We start from the raw sequence: 23274 nt of genomic DNA on the forward strand, positions 1-23274 counted from the left end.
AAATGATAATATCCAATAAACACGAAGCTGCCATTGAAAAATCAAAAGTTGAATCAATGAAAATTGTAACAGCAGAAGCCACTCGTAACTTAGGTTATAATGATAATTGTGATCAATTAAATCAACAACGACAACAACAACAACAAGTTGACAAAGTGAACATTGACATCGTCAACAGTCAAGACATCATGATATCTAAAAAAAGAAAAATATCAGTCGATGAAATTCATTCCAAGATGTTTAAAGCAGGTATAGAATAAATGTTGTTAAAATTTTTTTTTAAATTGTATCTTGATTCAATTTATTTTATTTTTCAGATAACAATAAAAATAACTATGATGATTCAAGTAATGCTAAAAATATACAAATTACTTTTTTAAATGAAAACTCAATTGACAAACTACATGTGATTGATTTTATTGAAAAAGAAGAATTATTTACAGAAGAAAGTATAACCATTAAAGATGAGATGTTGCCAGATACAGATGATTGGATTTATGTTGATGAAACACACAACTTGCACAATCACTCAATTGGACTAAAAATTAAGTCACATGAAATTTCCGATTTATTCGGAAATAATCATCAACGTTGCTCGAATAAAGTCATTAAAAATGTTGATCATCAAAAAAACACAAGCATTCGTACTGGATCACTTGCTCCTGAAAAATATAGTTTTTGTACAGAAGAAGATGATGAGCTAAGCTCTACCACAGACGAAAATTACTTTGATGATGATGATGATGATGATAATGATGTGAATTGCCTGAATCAAAATGAAAATCTCGAAGATAAAATTAAAGTAAGCGATGAAATGTCTTTTGAAGAAAGAGCACGTGTAGTTAAATTGGCGGGCGAAAATCCGACTTGGTCACTCGACTCGTTGAGAGAACATAGTGGATGTATGAATATTAGAAACTGCCGTCAAGTTGAAGTGTGGAAAAAACAGATTGAACGAGGAGGATCTCTTCGTGAAAAAATGAATTGTGTAAATAACTGGGTTATAAATAAGTGCATTGAGAACAATAAAAAAGGAGAAGTAATTACAAATGCAAAAATTAAAACATGGGGACTTGAAGCAAAAAAAATATTTAAACCATTGAAATTTTCAGCACATGATAGCTGGTTAAAAAAATTTAAAAAAAACCACGAAATTACTGGTAAATCAAATAATCTTAAAATTAATTGTAACTTGCAAACAAAAAAATCATTTTCATACTCAAATATTTCCGTTTCCCATGAAATAAAAGCTAAAGTTGTTAATCTTGCAAATGAAAATCCACATTGGAGTTTAAAAATGCTGAGAGAACAAAGTGGTTGTGATAATCTTGAAACTATGAATCAACTCTACCGTTGGAGAAAAGTTGTTAGAAATTTGAATAAGAAATGAGCCACTATACTAGTCATTCCACTGGAAAAATTTAATTCTTCAGTACAATATGGATATGATGATGAAGATAAAAATACAAGCTTAAGTGGAGACAGAGGCAAACGAGGGCAAATTTAAAGAATTAGTTACTCACCAATTTTTCTACTGGTTGATAACGATCGTTGAGCGATTATTGAATTTCATCACAACAAAAGTAACAAATTCTAGTAACCCAATTTCAAAGATACTTTTATAAAAAAACGTTCAAGTAAATATTATTAATTAATTCATATAATTATTAAAACAATCGTCCTGAGTATCTAATTTTTATTTGTATTCTTCTATATCAATTATTCATTGATTATTATACTCTTATTTATTATTAACAACACATTTAATTAAAATAAATATATAAACTTTTTGAAAATATTAAGTTATCATTATTAATAATTAATATAATTAACAATTTCAATGACTTAATAAACTATTAACTATTGCTTATGACGATTTTAATTATAGACAGTACGATTTATCATTATATTTACGTTTACATAACATTTTTGTTTTTTTTTTTTTGCTTGTTCAATTATTTTATTATCATTATTGAATCAATTAGTCAATTTGGTTAATTAATAATACTAATTAATACAATTTTGTGTTGTTTTTTTTTTATGGAGGCTAGGAGCCGAAAGGCTCAGCCGCAGTATTGGATTTATCCCCCAAAAAAAAAAAACGTTCATAACTTCTAAACTAATCGTCGTAAAGACTTCGGATTTGGCTCAAAAGAAGCGGCTCTAGAAATTCTATCGCCCCTATTAGAGAAAAGCAATATCTATTGAGCCAAATTGTTTTTTATTTTTTTTTTTTTGCACGAAAAATACTATTCGTACGATAAAAATTCATTTGAAAAAGTTATAGAATTTTGAAAAACGATTATTTTAAGCCTAATATGAAACCTCTGCGACTACTCCATTTTGAGTTATAGCTTGTGCCGTTGTCATTTTTTAGGCAAACAATAACTCGTGATGAAATGGTGTTAGAGACTTCATATTAGGCTTAAAACATGCGTATTCAAAAATTCTATCGCCTCTCTGAAAAAATTTTGATCCATGGATCACATTTTTCATAAAAATTAAAAAAAAACCATTTTTTTTTTTTTTTTAATTTAGTTTTTAGAAAAAAAAAAAAAGTGACTGAACAGATAATGAGGAGCGATGATGTTTCCAAAGACGCGTTGTTTGAGCCTAATACGAAGTCTCTAATACAATTTTATCAAAAGTTATTGCTTTCCTAGTTTTCGAGTAATTTCTGAAAAACGCTCTAACTTTCGTCAAAATCGTCCTAGATACTTTGTATAAGACTTAAAAAGCATGTGTGGTAAAATCCTACAACTTTTAGTCGAAACTTTTTTCAAAAAAAAAATTATAGTTTTCATAAAATAGTAAAAAATAGAATTTTTGAAATATTTTTGTCTCTTTTGTTTCAAAAATAGAAAAAAAATGGCTATTGGAATCAGGATAAACTCCTTGAGGGGCGATAGAGTTTTAAAAACTACGTTTTTTGAGCCTAATATGAAGTCATTCCGTTGATTCTAACAGAAGTTATAGCTTGCCTTAAGGAGGTTATGCACAAATTCATTGCGGGTGTTGCGGGGCGCTTCTGACGTCACAAACAAAACTGAAATCGGGCTACACTGTAAAAAAATAAAGTAAAAGCGCCTGCGCCCCGTACACAATATATGGGATTGCGGGTATATGTGTGTGTTTGAACATGCCATACGTTGCCACATCTAATTTTTGTAAAGTTTATAATTAATTTTTCATTAATTGACCGATCAACGTATGAAAATTTTTTGCGCAATTAATAAAACTCGGTTTCTAGTATATGTGTGATTTTTTTCAAGACTTTTTCATCATTTTTTCTATCCGAAAAAAATGGTTGAAATCTCCATAAGAGCCAATGTTAAATATTATTTTCAATAATTAATTACAAAAAATTTAACCGATCAACATAAGAAAATAATTATACCGTTGTATTCAGAATGAAAAGATCTACTTGTGTACAAAATTTCAGAACATTCTCATTATATTTAAAAAAAAAAGAGTAATTTCTGCATAACCTCCTTAACTTGAACGAAAAAAAAAAAAAAAAAATCGATTTTCAGAAAAATAAAAAAAAATGTACTATTATTGTATTGTTACTTTCAAAAACCATTTAAGAGATGAAATTTAACACGGCCTTAGCCGGAGTATTGAAAATTTTAAATTTTCAACGGTAACGCGGGCCACACGCCCCAACAAACGTTACCAGATCTTTTTTATTATTAACAATTTCTTTTTCTAAATAAGTTTTATGGTTTTTTGGATGTTCTTTCTGACAATAAACTAAAGTAAACTACTAAATGGAATTGTTTTTTTTTGTTTTTTTTTTTCAGTAAGTATGTAGAACACTTATTTTAATGAGTCTTTTGGGACATATTCTTTCGTCCAGTATTATCTGAGTTTACGAATCAACCAGTTATTTTTTTTTTTGTTATTGATAATAATAACTTAATAACTTACAAAATAATAACTCATTATTTAGATTTGACAATGTGTTATTAATTTTTTATTTCTTTATTGAATATTTTTATTTATTTTTTCTCAATGAAGATTATCGAAATTTCAATTGTACTATTTAGTTAGGTTTTTTTTTATCTATATTCAGATTAAGAATTAATTTATTTGGGGACATCCTTTCCTTAGCAACACTTAGCAACATTTGCCAATAGCTTAAAGCTTTTTATTTATTTACATAGACTGAAACCGGCAGAAGATCATGAGCAATCATGAGAAACCTTATGCACATGCGCGAATACAGAGGCACACAAAGGCCAATTGAATATCTGTGTGAACAGCTTCATTCCCCTGATTCCCCCAGTCGCAATTCTTGTACACACGAATATACGATTCCCCTTTGTGTGCTTCCATATTCGCGCATGTGCATAAGGTTTCTCATGATCTTCTTCTGCCGGTTTCACTCTAATTATATATGGCAAATGTTTCTACATAAGGGTAATTTCTTAGCAGTTCGCCAAATTTAATAAAAAAATGTCGAATTTCTCGAATTACTGACTGTGGAATCAAGGTTTCGTGGTTGCTGTAAGATAGCGCAGTGAACTTTGTGTAAAAAACTTCATGGAAGGAACCAAGCCATATAATTACTGTAATTTACACGGTATATTACACGTGTAATTTACACTGTAAATTACAAACCCATCACTGGTTTACATGAAAAATGTCGCGGCACTTTATGGCCGGATTCTCCTTATTAGCCTTATTAGTTTTATGCAGTTTTATGTATGTAGTTTCATGTGTTCCATTCATTGAAAAGTGTTCAAGTATAAAACACTAATAAAAACATTGTGAACATTGTGACTACAACAATCAGTAACTACATAGATTAAAATAACGAAATTGAAATTATATTTATTAATAAAATGAAACAATTTGATAAAAATCAGCTTGAAAAAATTGATCAACAGTTGTTTACTGACTCATTCAATTTTTGTTGGGAACTTTTAAAAAGTAAAGATTATTATTTCTGTGAACGTGAGACCAATCTATTTTCAAGGTTGTCAATAAATTATGGTCAAGACATGTATGACGCCATGAAGATAATTATGAACAAATATATAAAATCCAATGAACACAAAGTTTTAGTTGAAAAATCAAAAGTTGGATCAACAAAACTTGTAACAGAAGCTACTCGGTACTCAGGTTATGATGATAATTCTGATCGATTAGATCAGCAACAACGACAAGTTGACAATGTGAACATTGACATCAACAAGTGTGATGACAAGATGATATTAAAAAAAAGAAAAATATCAAGTGATGAAATTTATTCCAAGAAGAGATTCAAAGAAGGTATGTTTCAAATAACGTTAAGAATTTTATTAAATTGTAATTTGATCCAATTTATTTTATTTTTCAGATAACAAAATAAATAACTGTGATGATTCAAGTAATTTTAAAAATATACAAATTACTTCTTCAAATGAAAACTCAAATCAAAAATTACATATGATTGATTTTATTGAAGAGGAAGAAAAATTATTTACAGAACAAAGTATAACCATTAAAGATGAAATGTTGCCAGTTACAGATGATTCAATTGATATTGTTGAAATAAATAACTCGGACAATCACTCATTAGGACCAGAAATAAAGTCAAATGAAATTTCCAAAGAAAGTGTAACCATTGAAGATGAAACCTTGTTAATTACAGATGATTCAATTGTTGTCGATATAATAAATAACTCGAGTGATCACTCGATTGGACTAGAAAAAAAGTCAAATGAAATTTCCAATTCATTTAAAGATTATAATCAAAGTTGCTCGAATGAAGTCATTGAAATTGTTGATCATCAAAAAAACACAAGAATTCGTACTGGATCACTTGCTTCTACAAAATATAGTGTTTGTACAGAAGAAGATGATGAACTAAGCTCTACCGCAGACGAAAATGACCTTGATGATAATGATGATGATGATGATGATAATGATAATAATAATAGCCTAAATCGAAATAAAAATCTCGAAGGTAAAATTAAAGTAACGAGTGAAATTTCTTTTAAAGAAAAAACACGTGTAGTTAAATTAGCAAGCGAAAATCCAAGTTGGTCATTAGATATGTTAAGAGAACACAGTGGATGTAAAAATATTAAAAGCCGCTATCAAGTTGAATTGTGGAAAAATCAGATTGAACGAGGAGGAACTCTTCGTCAAAAAATGAACGTGGTAAATAACTGGGTTATAAATAAGTGCATTGAGAACCAAAAAAAAGGAGAAGTAGTTACACATGCGAAAATTAAAAGATGGGGACTTGAAGCAAAAAAAATATTTAAACCTATAAAATTTTCAGCAAGTGTTGGCTGGTTAAGAATTTTAAAAATAAACCACGAAATTACCGGTCAACCAAATAATCTGAAAATTGATTGTAATTTGCAAAAAAAAGAATCACTTACTTTCTCGAGAGTTTTCGTTCCCCATGAAATAAAAGTTAAAGTTGTTAATCTTGCAAATGAAAATCCACATTGGAGTTTAAAAATGTTAAGAAAACAAAGTGGTTGTATTAATCTTGAAAACATCGGTCAACTAGACTATTGGAGACAGGCCGTTAGTAATTTCAATAAGAAAAGGGCTACTAGTCTGTCCACTAAAAAAAATTGAATATTTAAAAATTCAATCCTATTTGAGTAAAATATGTCGAAGATGAATATAAAAAGTTTAAGTGGAGACAGAGGCAAACGCGCCAAATTTCGAGATTAAATACGAAGCTGATAATGTTAAAAAATTAATCACTTACTAATTGTTTTTACTGATTGATAATGATCGTACATTAATCATTGGGTTTCATCACAACGAAAGTAACAAATTCTAGTTACTTAATTTTGAAAATACTTTTATAAAAAACTGTTATATTATTACTAATATAACAACTGTTTTATTATTACTAATAAATTCTATGTTCATTAATTATTATACTCTTATTAATTATTAATCAAAAATTCAATAAAAATAAGATATATAGACTTTTTAAAAATAATAACAATTGATATAATTAACAACTTGGATATTTATTTTAATTAAGAACAGTAGTGTTGGACATTCACGATTTTTTTGATTATCATCATTGTCATCATCGCCATAGTCTTTAGTATTTATGAAATTTTAATCAATAATCTCAGCAACAATAAATCTGAAAAACAAAATTATCATTAAATTTAAAAAATGATAAATATAACTTGGTTTTTTATGAAAAAAATGTAAATAATTCAACTGTATCGAAATATGTTAATAATTTTTTTATTACAGTTATGTGATGTGGCATAAATATTAAAAAAATAAAAATAAAAAAATAATTGACTGAAAAAATATAAAAAACTTTAATACTTATGTGAAAATAAAAATATTAAAAAAAAAATAATCTAGTTTTTTTAAATAATTTAATGTACAGTTGTGGTCAAATGAAAATGCGTAATTATAAGTCATGGTTTACATGAAAACTGTCGCGGTACTGCGCGGTACTCTCTGACTGGTTTTTCTTTATTAGCTCTATACTTTCATGTGTTTTATTTATTATAAAATCTTTCAAGTATGGACAGTGTTGGGTTTGTATAATACCGCGGTATCATACCGGTCGTAAACCTCGGTATAATACCGGTATTATACCGCGGAGGTTTCATACTTTCATACTTTCATACCACGTTAGTAGCGCCATCTGTAGGAATTTTTCGTATATTACGTCACACACCATTTTGAATTGCTCATAATTTAAATTTAAGAATATCATTCCTTTAATTATAGCATAATAGTAATAATCTTCATCCTTTTCTCAGACTTTTGTCAGTAGTAATAAATTTATTGAATATATTAAAAACTATTGACAAATGTCTAAGGAAAGGATGAGGCTTACCTGTTAATTTCTTTGGCTCAATTAATTCTTTATAAATCAATATGTGGCAACACCCTTCCTTAGTTATTTTTTCCATAGTTTTTTATTTTTTTATTTATGTAAAAACCTATTGGAAAAATGTCTATGAACAGAATGTTGTTTACATGTTAATTCATAAAATATTAATTTAGCCAAAGAAATTAATACGCAGGCAACATCCTTTCCGTAGCTAATACTTTTCCCATAGCTTTTTATTAATTTAAACAAATAAAAAGCTATAAGGAAAATGGTAGCTAAGGAAAGGAAGTTGTCACATGTTAATTTATACGAAATTAATTTTGACAGAGAAATTAACATGCAGGCAACATCCTTTCCTTGGATAATATTTTTCCCATAGCTCTTTATTTATTTAAATAAAAAAATGGTCATAGGAAAAATGGTAGCTGAGGAAAGGATGTTGCCTGCATGTTAATTTCTTTGGCAAAATTAATTTCGTATAAATTAACATGTGACAACTTCCTTTCCTTAGCTACCATTTTTCCTATAGCTTTTTATTAATTTAAATAAATAAATGGTCATAGAAAAAACGGTAGCTAAGGAAGGATGTTTGCCTGCATATTTCTTTGGCAAAATCAATTTCGTAAAATTAACATGTGACAACTTCCTTTCCTTAGCTACCATTTTCCTATAGCTTTTTATTTATTTAAATAAATAAATGGTCATAGAAAAACGGTAGCTAAGGAAAGGATGCCTACATGTTAATTTCTTTAACAAAATTAATTTCGTATGAATTAACATGTGACAACTTCATTTCTTTAGCTACCATTTTCCTATGACCATTTATTTATTTAAATTAATAAAAAGCTATGGGAAAAATGGTAGCTAAGGATACAATTACTTTGGCTGAATTAATTCTTTAGAAATTAACAGGGAAGCTACATCCGTTTCTTAGCCATTTGTCAATAGCTTATTATCTGTTCAAATAAATTGAAATACATTACTGTTGTTGTTTTTATAATCAAATATTGTTCATATTATTTGTTTATTCTGTAATACATCTATTAATATATCAACAAAAAATTTGACATTCGAGAGCATTCGAGAGTTTTATGCTGGTATGGTAGACAATTTTGATGCCATAGGGGGCGTTCCTAAGTTTCATACTTTCATACTTTCATACCGGTATTATACCGGTTTAATACTTTCATACCGGTATGAAAGTATTAAACCCAAAAATCGACCATTTACCCAACACTGAGTATGGAACAATAATAAAAACATTGTAAACATTGCAAATACAACAATCAGAAGCTACATAAATCAAAAGAACAAGTTTGAAATATGTTCATTAATAAAATGGAACAATTTGATAAAAATCAGCTTGAGAAGGCTGATCAACACTTGTTTACTGACTCATTTAATGTTTGTTGGGAACTCTTAAAAAAAAAAGAATATTATCTCAGTGAACGTGAGACCAATATATTTTCAACGTTGTCATTAGATTACGGTCATGACATGTATGAGGCCATGGTGATATTTATGAAGAAAATTATAAATTCCAATAAACACAAACTTGCAGTTAAAAAATCAAAAGTTGGATCAATCGAAATTGTAACAACAGAAGCCACTTGTGATTCAGGTTATGATGATAATTATAATCAATCAAATCAACAACAACAAGAACAAGTTGACAAAGTGAACATTGACATTGACAACAGTCAAGGCAAGATGATATCTAAAAAAAGAAAAATATCAGTTGATGAAACCAAGAAGATATTCGAAGCAGGTATATTCTAAATGTTGTTAGGATTTTTATTAAATTGTAATTAGATGCAATTTTTTTTTATTTTTCAGATAACAAAAAAAATAACTGTGATGATTCAAGTTATGCTAAAAATATACGAATTGTTTCTTCAAATGAAAACTTAATTAAAAAATTACATATGATTGATTTGATTAAAAAGGAAGAAAAATTATTTTCAGAACAAAGTATAACCATTAAAGATGAAATGTTGCCAGTTACAGATGATTCAATTGATGTTGATAAAATAAATAACTCGGGCAATCACTCAATTGGACTAAAAAGAAGGTCAAATAAAGTTTCCAATTCATTTAATAATAATAATCAAAGTTGCTCGAATGAAGTCATTGAAAATGTTGATCATCAAAAAAACACAAGAATTCGTACTGGATCACTTGCTCGTAAAAAATATAGTGTTTATACAGAAAAAGATGATGAACTAAGCTGTACTGCAGACGAAAATAAAGTTGGGAATTGCCTAAATCTTGAACGTAAAATTAAAATAACTAATGAAATTTCTTTTGAATTAAAAACACGTGTAGTTAAATTGGCATGCGAACATCCAACTTGGTCATTAAAGATGTTCAGAAAACACAGTGGATGTAAAAATATTAATGACCGCCGTCAAGTTGAATGGTGGAAAAAACAGATTGAACGAGGAGGAACTCTTCGTCAAAAAATGAACTTTGTAAATAACTGGGTTATAAATAAGTGCATTGAGAAGAAAAAAAAAGGAGAAATAATCACAAATGAAAAAATTAAAACATTGGGACTTGAAGCAAAAGAAATTTTTGAACCTATAAAATTTTCTGCAGCTGCTTCGTGGTTAACAGTTTTTAAAAAAAACTATAAAATTACTGGTAAACCAAATAATCTAAAAATCAATTGTAACATGCAAAAAAAAAAATCATTTTTTCTATCAAGCACGTACGTTCCCAATGAAATAAAAGTCAAAGTTGTTAATCTTGCAAATGAAAATCCTCATTGGAGTTTGGACATGTTAAAAGAACAAAGTGGTTTTAATATTGAAAATTTTCGCCAACTTAGTCGTTGGAAAAAAACTGTTAGCGGTTTCAATAAGCAAAAGGCCTCTAGTTTTTCTACTGGATCAACTGCTCCTAAAAAATTTAATTCTACTTCAGTAAAATATAAAGATGAAAATAAAAATACAAGCTTAAGTGAAAACAGATGTAAACGAGGGCAAATTTGAAGATTAAATACGAACTACGGAGATGATAATGTTGGAAAATTAATTATTCACTAATTATTTTTACTGGTTGATAATTATTATTGATCTATCATCGGACGTCATCACAACAAAAGTAACAAATTCTACATATAAATACATTTATACACATGTACAAATTTTTCTATATCAATTATTCACTACATTTATTAATTATCAATAATAAGTTATTAATAAAAACACGTTGAATTAAAATAAAATATAAACTGTTTTAAAATATTAACAATTAATATAATTAACAAATTGAATATGATTTTCAATAAAAGTATGGTGGTGTTAGACATTTACGATTTTCTTGATTGTCATCATCATCATCGTCATCGTCATCATTATCCTCATTATTGTGTGTCGTATTTAAAATATTTTTAACAATAATTTTAGCCACAGTCAATCTAAAGAACAAAAGTATTGTTAAATTCAAAGGATGATAAATATATCGTTGTTTTTTATGAAAAAGATGTAAATACCTCAACTGTATCGAAATATGTTGATAATTTTTTTATTACAGTTATGTGATGTGGCATAAATATAGAAAAAAATTTTTTTGCAAAAATATAAAAAACTTTCATACTTATGTGAAAATAAAAATATTAGAAAAAAAAAAAACTAATTTTTTAAATAATTTAATGTACAATTGTTGTGGTCAAATGAAAATGCGTAATTATAATTTATATGTCTGTTCATGGTTTTTATATGGAAACCGTCACGCCCAGTCGCGCTACTCTCTGGCCGGTTTCTCTCCTTATCAGTTCCATGCAGTTCCATTGAATTCGATACTTCCATGTGTTTCATTATTAAAAATTTTTCAAGTGCTTTCAAGTATAAAACAACAATAAAAAAATCGTAAATATTGCAAATACAACAATCGAAAACTATACCTATATAAGCTAAGAAAACAAGTTTAAAATATATTCATTACTAAGATGGAACAATTTGATAAACACCAAGTTGTTGAAATGAATGACTTTTGAAGAAAAAACACGTGTAGTCAAATTGGCAACAGAAAATCCAACTAGGTCATTAGACTTGTTGATAAAACAAAGTGGATGTAAAAATATTAGAGAGTGCCGTCAAGTTAAACGTTGAAAAAAACAGGTTCAACAAGCAGGATCTCGTCGTGAAATAATGAATTGAGTAAATAACTGGGTTATAATAAGTGCATTGAGAACCAAAAAAAAGGAGAAATAGTTACAAATAAAAAAATTCAAACATGGGGACTTGAAGCCAAAAAAATATTTAAACCGATACAATTTTCAGCAAGTTGTGTCTGGTTAATGATGTTTAAAAAGTATCAATAACAAAACAATCGTCTTGAATATTTTTTTTATTTGCATTCTTCTATATCAATTATTTATTATACTCTTATTAATTATTAACAACACATTCGACTAAAATAAAATTTATAAACTTTTTGAAATTAATAACAAATAATATAATGATTAATGAACAATTTGGATATTATTTTCAATTGAAGTATGGTGGTTTTGGACATTGACGAACGTTAATGACAAATTTATATAAATTAAACAGAGAGAAATCTTCTCTGTATCACTCTGTATCAAAGTTTATAGAATTAAATTTTTTGTTTCTTTTAAATAAATTATCATTGATGATCAAAACGAACTTAAAATAAAACTCCTGTGCTGAATATAAAAAAAAAAAAATCATTGATATGTTTTTAAGATATATGGATTTTCCAAGTTGCTGTTAATAATTTATTGATTAGTAATGATTACAAATAATTTCATAATAATTTATTTAGACGTTTATTCAACACATTTACAAAATTGGCGTTTTTTTTCAAAAATTAATTTGTCATTAATAATGACTTATTATAATATCTTCTCTCACTGGTTTCGATTATATAGATATATATTTTTTATGAAAAAAATGTAAATAATTCAATTATATTAAAATGTAAATTATTTATTTATTACAGTTATGTGATGTTGCATAAATATTGAAAACAAATTATTTGAAAAGATGTAAAAAAACTATTTTATGTGTTAAAATAAAAATATAGTAAATAATAATCCATTGTAAATATAACAACATCTAAAATATATTCAGTAATAAAGACCAGCTGTAATTTGATAAACATGAGCAGAAAGGCAGTCAATAATTGTTTTAACTTCATTTAATGTTTGTTGGGAAATTCTAAAGAAAAAAGAATATTATCTATGTGAAGATGACACCAACATATTTTCAACGTTGTCATTAGATTATGGTAATGACATGTATAAGGCCATGATGATAATTATGAACAAAATTGTAAAATCCAATAAAAACAAAGTTGAAGTTGAATCAATAAAAATTGTAACAGCAGGAGCCACTCGTGACTCAGGTTATGATGATACTTATGATCAATTAAATCAACAACAGCAACAACAACAACAACAACAAGTTAACAAAGTGAACATTGACATTGACAACAGTCATGACAAGATGATATCAAAAAAAAGAAAAATATCAGTTGATGAAATTCATTCTAACAAGATATTCAAAGCAGGTATATACGTTATTGAAATATTTTAAAAATTGTATCTTGATTTGATTTCTTTTATTTTTCAGATAACTGTGATGATCCAAGTTTTGCTCAAAGTATACGAATTGCTTCTTTAAATAAAAACTTAGTTAAAGAATTACATATGATTGGCATGATTGAAAAGGAAGAAGAATTATTCAGAAAAGAAAGTATAACCATTAAAGATGAAATGTTGCCAGTTACAGATGATTTAATTGATGTTGATAAAATAAATAACTATCACGATCACTCATTCAAAAATAACTGTGATTATTCAAGTAATGCTAAAAATATACAAATTCCCACTTCAAATGAAGAAGAAAGTGTCAGTATTAAAGATGAAATCTTGTTAATTACAGGTGATTCAATTGATGTTGATAAAATAAATAACTCAAATGATTACTCAATTGGACTAGAAATAAAGTCAAATGAAATTTCCACTTTTATTAAAAGTAATAATCAAAATTGCTCAAATGAAAGCATTGTAAATGCTGATCATCAAAGAAGCACAAAACTTCGTACTGGATCACTTGCTGCTAAAAAATATAGTTTTCATACAGAAAAAGGTAATGACCCAAGCTCTATTTCAGCTGAAAATTATATCGATGTTGATGATGAACTAAGCTTTACTGAATTTAATGATAATGATGATGATGATGATGATGATGATGATAATAGACTAAGTCAAAATAAAAATCTTGAAGATAAAATTAAAATAGTTGACAGTATTTCTTTCGAAGAAAAAACACGTGTAGTTAAATTGGCAATAGAAAATCCAACTTGGTCATTCAATATGTTGAAAAAATACAGTGGATGTAAAAATATTTATGGCCGCCGTGAACTTGAAGTATGGACAGAACAGATTAAACAAGGAGGATCTCCTCGTGAAAAAAACATTTTTTTACATAACTGGGTTATAAATAAGTGCATCGAGAACCAAAAAAAAGGAGAAATAATTACAAATAAAAAAATTCAAACATGGGGACTTGAAGCCAAAAAAATATTTAAACCGATACAATTTTCTGCAAGTAATAGCTGGTTACGGTTGTTTAAGAAAAACCATGAAATTATTGGTGATCCATATAATCTAAAAATTAATTGTAATTTGCAAAACAAAAAATCATTTTCACACTCGAAAATTTATGTTCCCCATGAAATAAAAGTTAAAGTTGTTAATCTTGCAAATGAAAATCCCCATTGGAGTTTGGACATGTTAAGAGAACAAAGTGGTTTTAATATTAAAAATTTTACTCAACTTTGTCATTGGAAACAAACTGTTAGAGAATTCAATAAGAAAAAGGCCTCTAATTTTTCAACTGTTACTAAAAATATTTAATTCTACGTAAGGTATAATGATGAAGATAAAAATACAAGTTCAAGTAAAAAACAGGTGCAAACGAAGGCAAATTTGAAGATTAAATACATTTCTGACACTTTTCGAAAATTAATCACTCACCAATTATTTTTACTAGTTGATAATGATCGTAACCAATCAGTGGACTTGATCGAAACAAAAGTAACAAATTCTAGTTAATTTATTTTTGAGATAGTTTTATAAATAAATGTTTAAATAATAATTATTAATAAATTTAAACATTTGTCTTGAATTTTTGATTTTTTATTTACATTTAACTAAAGCAAAAAATATAAACTTTTGGAAAATTTAATAACAATTAATATAAAAAACAACTTGGATATTATTTTTCAATTAAAGTATAGTAATGTTGGACATTTAAGATTTTTTTGATTATTTAAAAAATTTTGTTCAATAACCTCAGCAACAGTAAATCTAGAAAACGAAATTATTATTAAATTTAATAAATGATAGATAATCATTCATTATCTTTGTTTTTTATGAAAAAAATCTAAATACATTAACTGTATCAAAATATGTAAATTTTTTAAATACAAAATAATTATTTTTTTATTATATACAGTCATGAGATGTGGCATAAATAGAAAAAAACAATTTTTTGCAAAAATGTAAAAAACTTGCTTCACGTAATAATAAAAATATAAAAAAAAAAAAAAAATCTAATTTTTTTAATAATTAAATATATAATTGTTGTGGTCCAATGTGAATACGTCGTTATATCTGGGTTTACATGAAAACTATCGCGGTGCTCTCTTTCTGAGCTGTCTGATTTCTCCTTATTAGTTCCATATGTTCCATTTATTGAAAATCATTCAAGTATATAACAGCAATATAAATACTGTAAACATTGCGAATACAACAATCAAGGCTACAAAGATTTAAAAGACAAGTTTGAAATATATCATCAATAAAATGAAACAAATTAAGAAACATCATTTTAAACAAATTGATCAACAATTGTTTACGGACTCATTTAATATTTGTTGGGTACTTTTAAAAAGTAGAGAATATTATCTCTGTGAACATGAGACCAATATATATTCAAGGTTGTCATTACATTATGGTCAAGATATGTATGATGCCATGACGGTCATCATGAACAAGATTATAGAATCCAATCGAAAATCAAAAGTTGAATCAATAAAAAGTGGAACAGCAGAAGCCACTCGCAACTTAGGTTATGATGGTGATTATAATAAATTAAAACAACAAAAACAACAAGTTAACAAGGTTCACAGTGAAGACAAGATGATATCAAAAAAAAAGAAATATACCAGTTGATGAAATTCATTCTAAGAAGATGTTCAAAGCAGGTACATTTTAAATGTCTATAAGATTTTTATTCAATTGTAATGGGATTCAATTTATTTTCTTTTTTAGATAACAAAACAAATAACTGTGATGATTCAAATCAAGCTGAAACCATACAAATTACTTTTTCAAATGATAACTCAATCGACAAATCAAATATGGTTGATTTCATTGAAAAGGAAGAAAAATTAGTATAACTATTAAAGATGAAATGTTGTCAGTTACAGATGATTTGATTGATGTTGATCAAACACACAACTCGGACAATCAGTCAATTGGACTGAAAATAAAGTCAAATGAAATTTTCAATTTTGTTGAAGATAATAATCAAAGTTGCTCGAATGAAGTCATTAAAAATGTTGACCATAAAAAAAAGGCAAGAATTTGTACTGGATCACTTGCCCCTAAAAAATATAATTTTTGTACAGGAGAAGATGATAAACTAAGTATTACCACATACGAAAATTACCTTGATGATGATGATATTGATGTTGATGTCGATGATGATGATAATGATGACAATGGCGATGTGATGATAATGATGTTGGGAATTACCTGAATCAAAATAAAAATCTTGAAGATGAAATTAATATAACTAGTGACATTTCTTTTGAAGAAAAAATACGAGTAGTTAAATTGGCACGCGAAAATCCAACTTGGTCATTGAATATGTTAAGAGAACACAGTGAATGTAAAAATATTAAAGGCCGCTATCAATTTATAGCGTGGAACAAACAGATTGAACGAGGAGGAACATTTCGTCAGAAAATGAACTTAGTTAACAACTGGGTCATAAATAAGTGCATTGAGAATCAAAAAAAAGGAGAAATAATTACAAACGAAAAAATTAAAACATGGGGACTTGAAGCAAAAAAAATATTGGAACCGATACGATTTTCAGCACATGATACCTGGTTAAAAATTTTTTAAAAAAACAACGAAATTACTGGTAAATCATATAATCTAAAAATTAATTGTAACATGCAAAAAAAAGAATCACTTACTTCCACGAGAATTTTCGTACCTAATGAAATAAAAGTTAAAGTTGTTAATCTTGCAAATAAAAATCCACATTGGAGTTTGGACATGTTAAAAGAACAAATTGGTTTCAAGATTGAAAACATCACTCAACTCCGTTATTGGAAACAAGCTGTTAAAGATTTTAATAAGAAAAAGGCCACTAGTTTTTCCACTTAATCAACTCTTCCTAGAAAATCTAATTTTACTGCAGTAAAATATAATGATTAAGATAAAAATACAAGTTCAAGTAGAAACAGATGCAAACGAGGGCAAATTAAAAGATTAATTAATTTTCTAACATTGTCTGCTTTGTATTTAATCACTAATTATTTTTACCCGTTGACAATGATCGTTGATCAATCATTGGACTATATCAAATCAAAAGTAACAAATTCTAGTTACTCAATTTTTGAGATACTTTTATACATAAATGTTTGAGTAATTAGTAATTACTAATTAGTAATTACTAATTATTATTATTATATATTCTATTCACATTTTATGATCAATAACCTCAGCAACAGTAAATCTAGAAAACAAAATTATTATTCGTTTTTTATGAAAAAAATGTAAATACATTAACTGTATCAAAATATGTTAATTATTTTTTTATTGTATACAGTTATGAGATGTGGCATTAATATATATTAAGAAACAGTTTTTTGCAGAAATGTAATTTTGCTTCATGTAAAAATAAAAATATAATCCAAAAAAAAATTTTAACTTTTTTAATAATTAAATAATAAATATACATATATAGTTGTTGTGGTCAAATGAAAATACGTCATTATATCTGCCATTATCTGGGTTTACATGAAAACTATCGTGGTACTCTCCAGTACTCTCTGGCTGATTTCTCCTTATTACTTTCATGTGTGTTCATACTTCATGTGTTAGTATAAAACAACAACAAAAACATTGCAAACATTGCATATAGACGACAATCAAAAACGATCAAAATCTATAGACGACAATCAAAAACTACATAACTTCAACAAGTTTGAAATATATTTATTAATAAAATGAAACAATTTGATAAACATCAGCTTGAAAAAACTGATCAACAATTGTTTACTGACTCATTTAATTTTTGTTGGGAACTTTTAAAAAGCAACGAATATTATCTCTGTGAACGTAAGACCAATCTATTTTCAAGGTTGTCAATAAATTATGGTCAAGACATGTATGACGCCATGAAGATAATTATGAACAAAATTATAAAATCCAATGAACACAAAGTTCTAGTTGAAAAATCAAAAGTTGGATCAATAAAAATTGTCACAACAAAAGCCACTTGTGATTCAGGTTATGATGATAATTATGATCAATTGGATCAACAACAACAACAACAACAACAGCAAGTTGACAAAGTAAACATTGACATCAACAACAGTCAAGACAACATGATATCTAAAAAAAGAAAAATATCAGTTGATGAAATTTATTCCAAGATGTTTGCAGCAGGTATATTTTAAATGTCTTGGAAATTTTTTTTTGATTGTATCTAGATTCAATTTATTTTATTTTTCAGATAACAAAAAAAATAACAATAGAAAAATTGTGAACATTACAAATACAACAATCAAAAAATAAATAATTTAAAAAATATATTCATTAATAAGATGGCACAATTTGATAAACATCAGCTTGAGATAACTGATCAACAAATGTTTACTGACTCATTTAATGTTTGTTGGGAACTTTTAAAAAATAAGGAATATTATCTCTGTGAACGTGAGACCGATATATTTTCAAGGTTGTCATTAAATTATGGTCAAGACATGTATAACGCCATGAAGATAATTCTGAACAAAATTATAAAATCCAATGAACACAAAGCTGTCATTGAAAAATCAAAAGTTGCATCGATACAAAATGTAACAACAGAAGCCACTTGTGATTCAGGTTATGATGATAATTATGATCAATTAAATCAAAAACAACAACAACAACAAGTTGACAAAGTGAACATTGACATCGACAACAGTCACGACAACATGATATCTAAAAAAAGAAAAATATTAGTTGATGAAATTCATTCCAAGAAGATGTTCAAAGCAGGTATTTTTTAAATGTTTTTAAGATTTTTATTAAAGTGTAATCGAATCCAATTTTTGTATTTTTCAGATAACAAAAAAAATACTTGTAATGATTCAAGTAATGCTGAAAATATACAAATTACTTCTTCTATGATTGATATTATTGAAAAAGAAGAAAAATTATTTATAGAAGAAAGTATAACTATTAAAGATGAATTGTTGCCAATTACAGATGATTCAATTGATGTTGACAAAATGAATAACTCGAATGATCACTCAATTCGACTAGAAATAAAGTCAAATGAAATTTCCAATTCTTTTCAAGTTATTAATCAAATTTGCTCGGATGAAGTCATTGAAAATGTTGAACATCAAATGAACACAAGAATTCGTACTAGATCGCTTGCTTTTAAAAAATGTAGTTTTTGTACAGAAGATGATGATGGACTGAGCTTTACTCAAGATGATGATGATATTGATGATGATAATGATGATGATGTTGTTGGGAATAGCCTCAATCAAAATGAAAAGCTTAAAAATAAAATTAAAGTAAGTGATCAAACTTTGTTTAAAGAAAGAGCACGTGTAGTCAAATTAGCATTAAAAAATCCAACTTGGTCATGAAGTATGTTGAGAGAACACAGTGGATGTATGAATATTAGAAACAGCTATCAAGTGAAAATTTGGAAAAAACAGATTGAACGAGGAGGAACTCTTTGTCAGAAAATGAATTTTGTAAATAACTGGGTTGTAAATAAGTGCATTGAGAACCGAAAAAAAAAAGAAATAATTACAAATGCAAAAATTAGAACATGGGGGCTTGAAGCAAAGAAACTATTTAAACCTAAAAATTTTACAGCAGGTGACGGCTGGTTACAAATTTTGAAGAAGAACCACGATATTACTGGTGAATCAAATGATCTAACAATCAATTGCAACTTACGGAAAAAAAAATCACTTTCTTTATCGTACACTTACGTTCCTTATGAAATAAAAGCTAAAGTAGTTTATCTTGCAAATGAAAATCCCCATTGGAGTTTGGACATGTTAAGGAAACAAAGCGGTTTTAACATTAAAAATTTTAGTCAACTCTGTCATTGGAAACAAGCTGTTAGAGATTTTAATAAAAAAAAAGGCCACTAGTTATTCTACTGAATTCCAGAAAAAACAAAATACAGTCTAATTCAATTCTATTTTTTAAAATAATTTGCCTAGTATAGGCTTTCGCTCTCAAAAATTGGGCAAACATCTTGGCTTTGGTAATCGAAATAGAACTCAACTTGACTCGTACTAAAATTAATGATTTAGTCGAAACTCATTAATATTCTTCTTTCTTAATCTGGCAAGAATTTTAAGCTTCTGAAAATTTCGAAAATAACTCAGTATTATTTTTTTATACGAATTTCATACAAATTAATATTTTCTTTTAACATAATACTGCTTGAAAACATTGATAACATATTTAACTGGCTTAATCAATTGTTATTTTAAAAAAGAATACAATTTAAAAATAATATTAGTAAAATGAAAATAGAAAAATAGTTTTTTCTCATTTCTATAAATAAAATAAAACGACAAAAGCGTCGTTGGTTATAATAGCTGAGATATAAAAAATATATAAATGCGTTATCTTTCGTTCAATAAAATGGAATTGAACCGAGTAAATAAAAATATTTTCAAAAAGTTATTACAAAGTAATTTAAAATAAATTGGAAAAAAAATTATAAATTGGATATAGTCAACAACATTGTCTACATAATAATACATGTTATATCTTATTATATTTAATGACAAAGTACGCAAATTTTTATATATATATATAATGTCAAATATTAATTAGACTGTTATTACTATTATTTAAACAATATATATCAGTATATAATATCAGTGTATAATTATTAAATTAATTAGTCAATTTGGTTAATTAATAATATTAATTCATTCAATTTTGTGACGTTTTTTTTTGTTATTAATAATAAAAAAAAAAAAAAAAAACAATTCCCTTGAGACCTGACATTGCATGTACAAAGTTTACTTTAGTTTATTGTCAAAAAAAATATTTAAAAAACAATAAAACCTATTTACAAAGAAAAACTTATTATTAAAATATTAACAGTTTTTCTTTGTAAATAGGTTCTATTGTTTTTTAAATATTTTTTTTGACAATAAACTAAAGTAAACTTTGTACATGCAATGTCAGGTCTCAAGGGAATTGTTTTTTTTTTTTTTTTCAGTATTTAGAACACTTATTTTAATTAGTCTTTCAGGACATATTTTTATGTCCTATATTATCTGAATTTAAGATTAAGAGTCAATCAGACATTACTTTTTTTTTCTTTCTCAAAAATACTGTACATGGATTTATTTTTTAATAAATTTGTTTTTTTAATGCAGTTTATGTAATCGTGTGTTAAAATCCATTTGACTGTTTTATTAATTTCTTTTTATATATTTTCTAAAATCAACAAAAAATAATTTAGAAAATATTTTTAATTGATTGCTTTGTAAACGTCATTAGAACATGAATAATTTTTTTTTTATCTAACTATAATAAATATACTTATATCAATTATTTTTTTAAACAAAAATCATAGGTGGTAGGAGTCTGTCGTTGCTATAATATCTATGTATTATAATTACGAATATAATTTTAATAGTCTAGACTGGATTTATAATATTTTCATAACATTATATTCAACTTTTATAATTTACCTGATAAATCAAGACCAGTTAAAAATTGAATATTTAAAAACTTTTATTTGTTTTCAATGTATTTGATTCTAAACTATTATCATGCAATTTTTTCCTAAATTTATATTCTTTATTCTTGTCATATTAATGACACATTCATTGTTAAATCAAGTGTTATAAGTTATAAGTGTTATAACTTATAACCAGGGCCAAAGAGTTCAGTCAAATTTGGATGCCGTATCAATTCGCGGTTAGAATTTTAATTAAAAAAATCGAAAAAATGTATCGTTATATCGAGGTTATTAAGTTAGAGTCTACAACAGGGATACTCGATATATTGATTTCGTGTCGACTTTGTTTTTTGTTTCAACTGAGCCTCACTGAAATAAATTATTTATTTATTTTAAACTTTTATTTTATTTTTTACAATAAAATTATGCATTTAATTTAATTTAAAGTACTGAATAAAGTTTTGAAATATAACACTCTTTTAACACTCAAGTGTTAATTTTATATTTTTGATATTTTTAATTCTAAATAAAGTTCTTTTTAGAAATATATTTAGAACTTTATTTTTATTTTTTACAGAACTTTTTTTGATATTTTTTTTTAAGAACTTTTTTTAGAACTTTTTTGAAGATTTATTTGAGAACTTTCTTTGAGAACTTTTTTGAGAATTTTTTTGAGAACTTTTATCAGAGCTTTTTTTTGAGAACTTTTTTGAGAATTTTTTTGAAAACTTTTTTTAGAACTTTTTAAAAAGTTCTAAAAAAAGTTCTAAGAAAAGTTCTCAAAAAAAATCTCAAAAAAGTTCTCAAAAAAAAGTTCTGATAAAAGTTCTCAAAAAAATTCTCAAAAAAGTTCTTTAAAAAAAATATCAAAAAAAAATCTGTAAAAAATAAAAATAAAGTTCTAAATATATTTCCAAAAAGAACTTTATTTAGAATTGATGATGATGATGATGATGATGAAAATTTTGAAGAAAGAAGACGTGTAGTTGAATTGGCAACAGAAAATCCAAATTGGTCATTAGATTTGATAAGAAAACGAAGTGGATGTGAAGATATTAGAGAACGCCGTCAAGTTGAAGTGTGGAAAAAACAGATTCAACAAGGAGGATCTCCTCGTGAAAAAATGAATTTCGTAAATAACTGGGTTATAAATAAGTGCATTGAGAACAAAAAAAAAGGAGAAAAAATTACAAATAAAAATATTAGAACATGGGGACTTGAAGCAAAAAAAATATTTAAACCGTTAACATTTTCAGCAGGTGATAGCTGGTTAACAGTGTTTAAAAAAAACCATGATATTACTGGTAAACCAAATAATTTAAAAATGAATTGTAACTTGCAAAAACAAAAACCATTTTTACACTCGAACGTTTACGTTTCCCATGAAATGAAAGTTAAGGTTGTTAATCTTTTAAATGATAATCCACATTGGAGTTTAAAAATGCTAAG

General features: G+C 26.6%; 2 protein-coding genes across 2 annotated transcripts; both read left to right on the plus strand.

Annotated features, from left to right (window-relative positions):
- Window positions 1-162: 162 nt before the first annotated feature.
- Window positions 163-1390, plus strand: LOC122860509. The gene is made up of 3 exons (XM_044164352.1): window positions 163-249; window positions 318-971; window positions 1251-1390. Exons 1-3 carry the CDS (start codon window positions 189-191, stop codon window positions 1388-1390), a joined length of 855 nt encoding a protein of 284 aa, XP_044020287.1. The 5' UTR covers window positions 163-188.
- A 3640-nt stretch (window positions 1391-5030) lies between these two features.
- On the plus strand, window positions 5031-16261 carry LOC122860516 (probable E3 ubiquitin-protein ligase bre1). The gene is made up of 9 exons (XM_044164365.1): window positions 5031-5277; window positions 5453-5833; window positions 5954-6528; window positions 9188-9593; window positions 9662-9714; window positions 9772-10210; window positions 13178-13363; window positions 13426-13944; window positions 16134-16261. The coding sequence occupies exons 1-9, from the start codon at window positions 5031-5033 to the stop codon at window positions 16259-16261; spliced, it is 2934 nt and encodes a 977-aa protein (XP_044020300.1).
- Window positions 16262-23274: the final 7013 nt, after the last annotated feature.

Source organism: Aphidius gifuensis, linkage group LG1, assembly GCF_014905175.1.
Source record: "Aphidius gifuensis isolate YNYX2018 linkage group LG1, ASM1490517v1, whole genome shotgun sequence".
Taxonomy (NCBI): domain Eukaryota; kingdom Metazoa; phylum Arthropoda; class Insecta; order Hymenoptera; family Braconidae; genus Aphidius; species Aphidius gifuensis.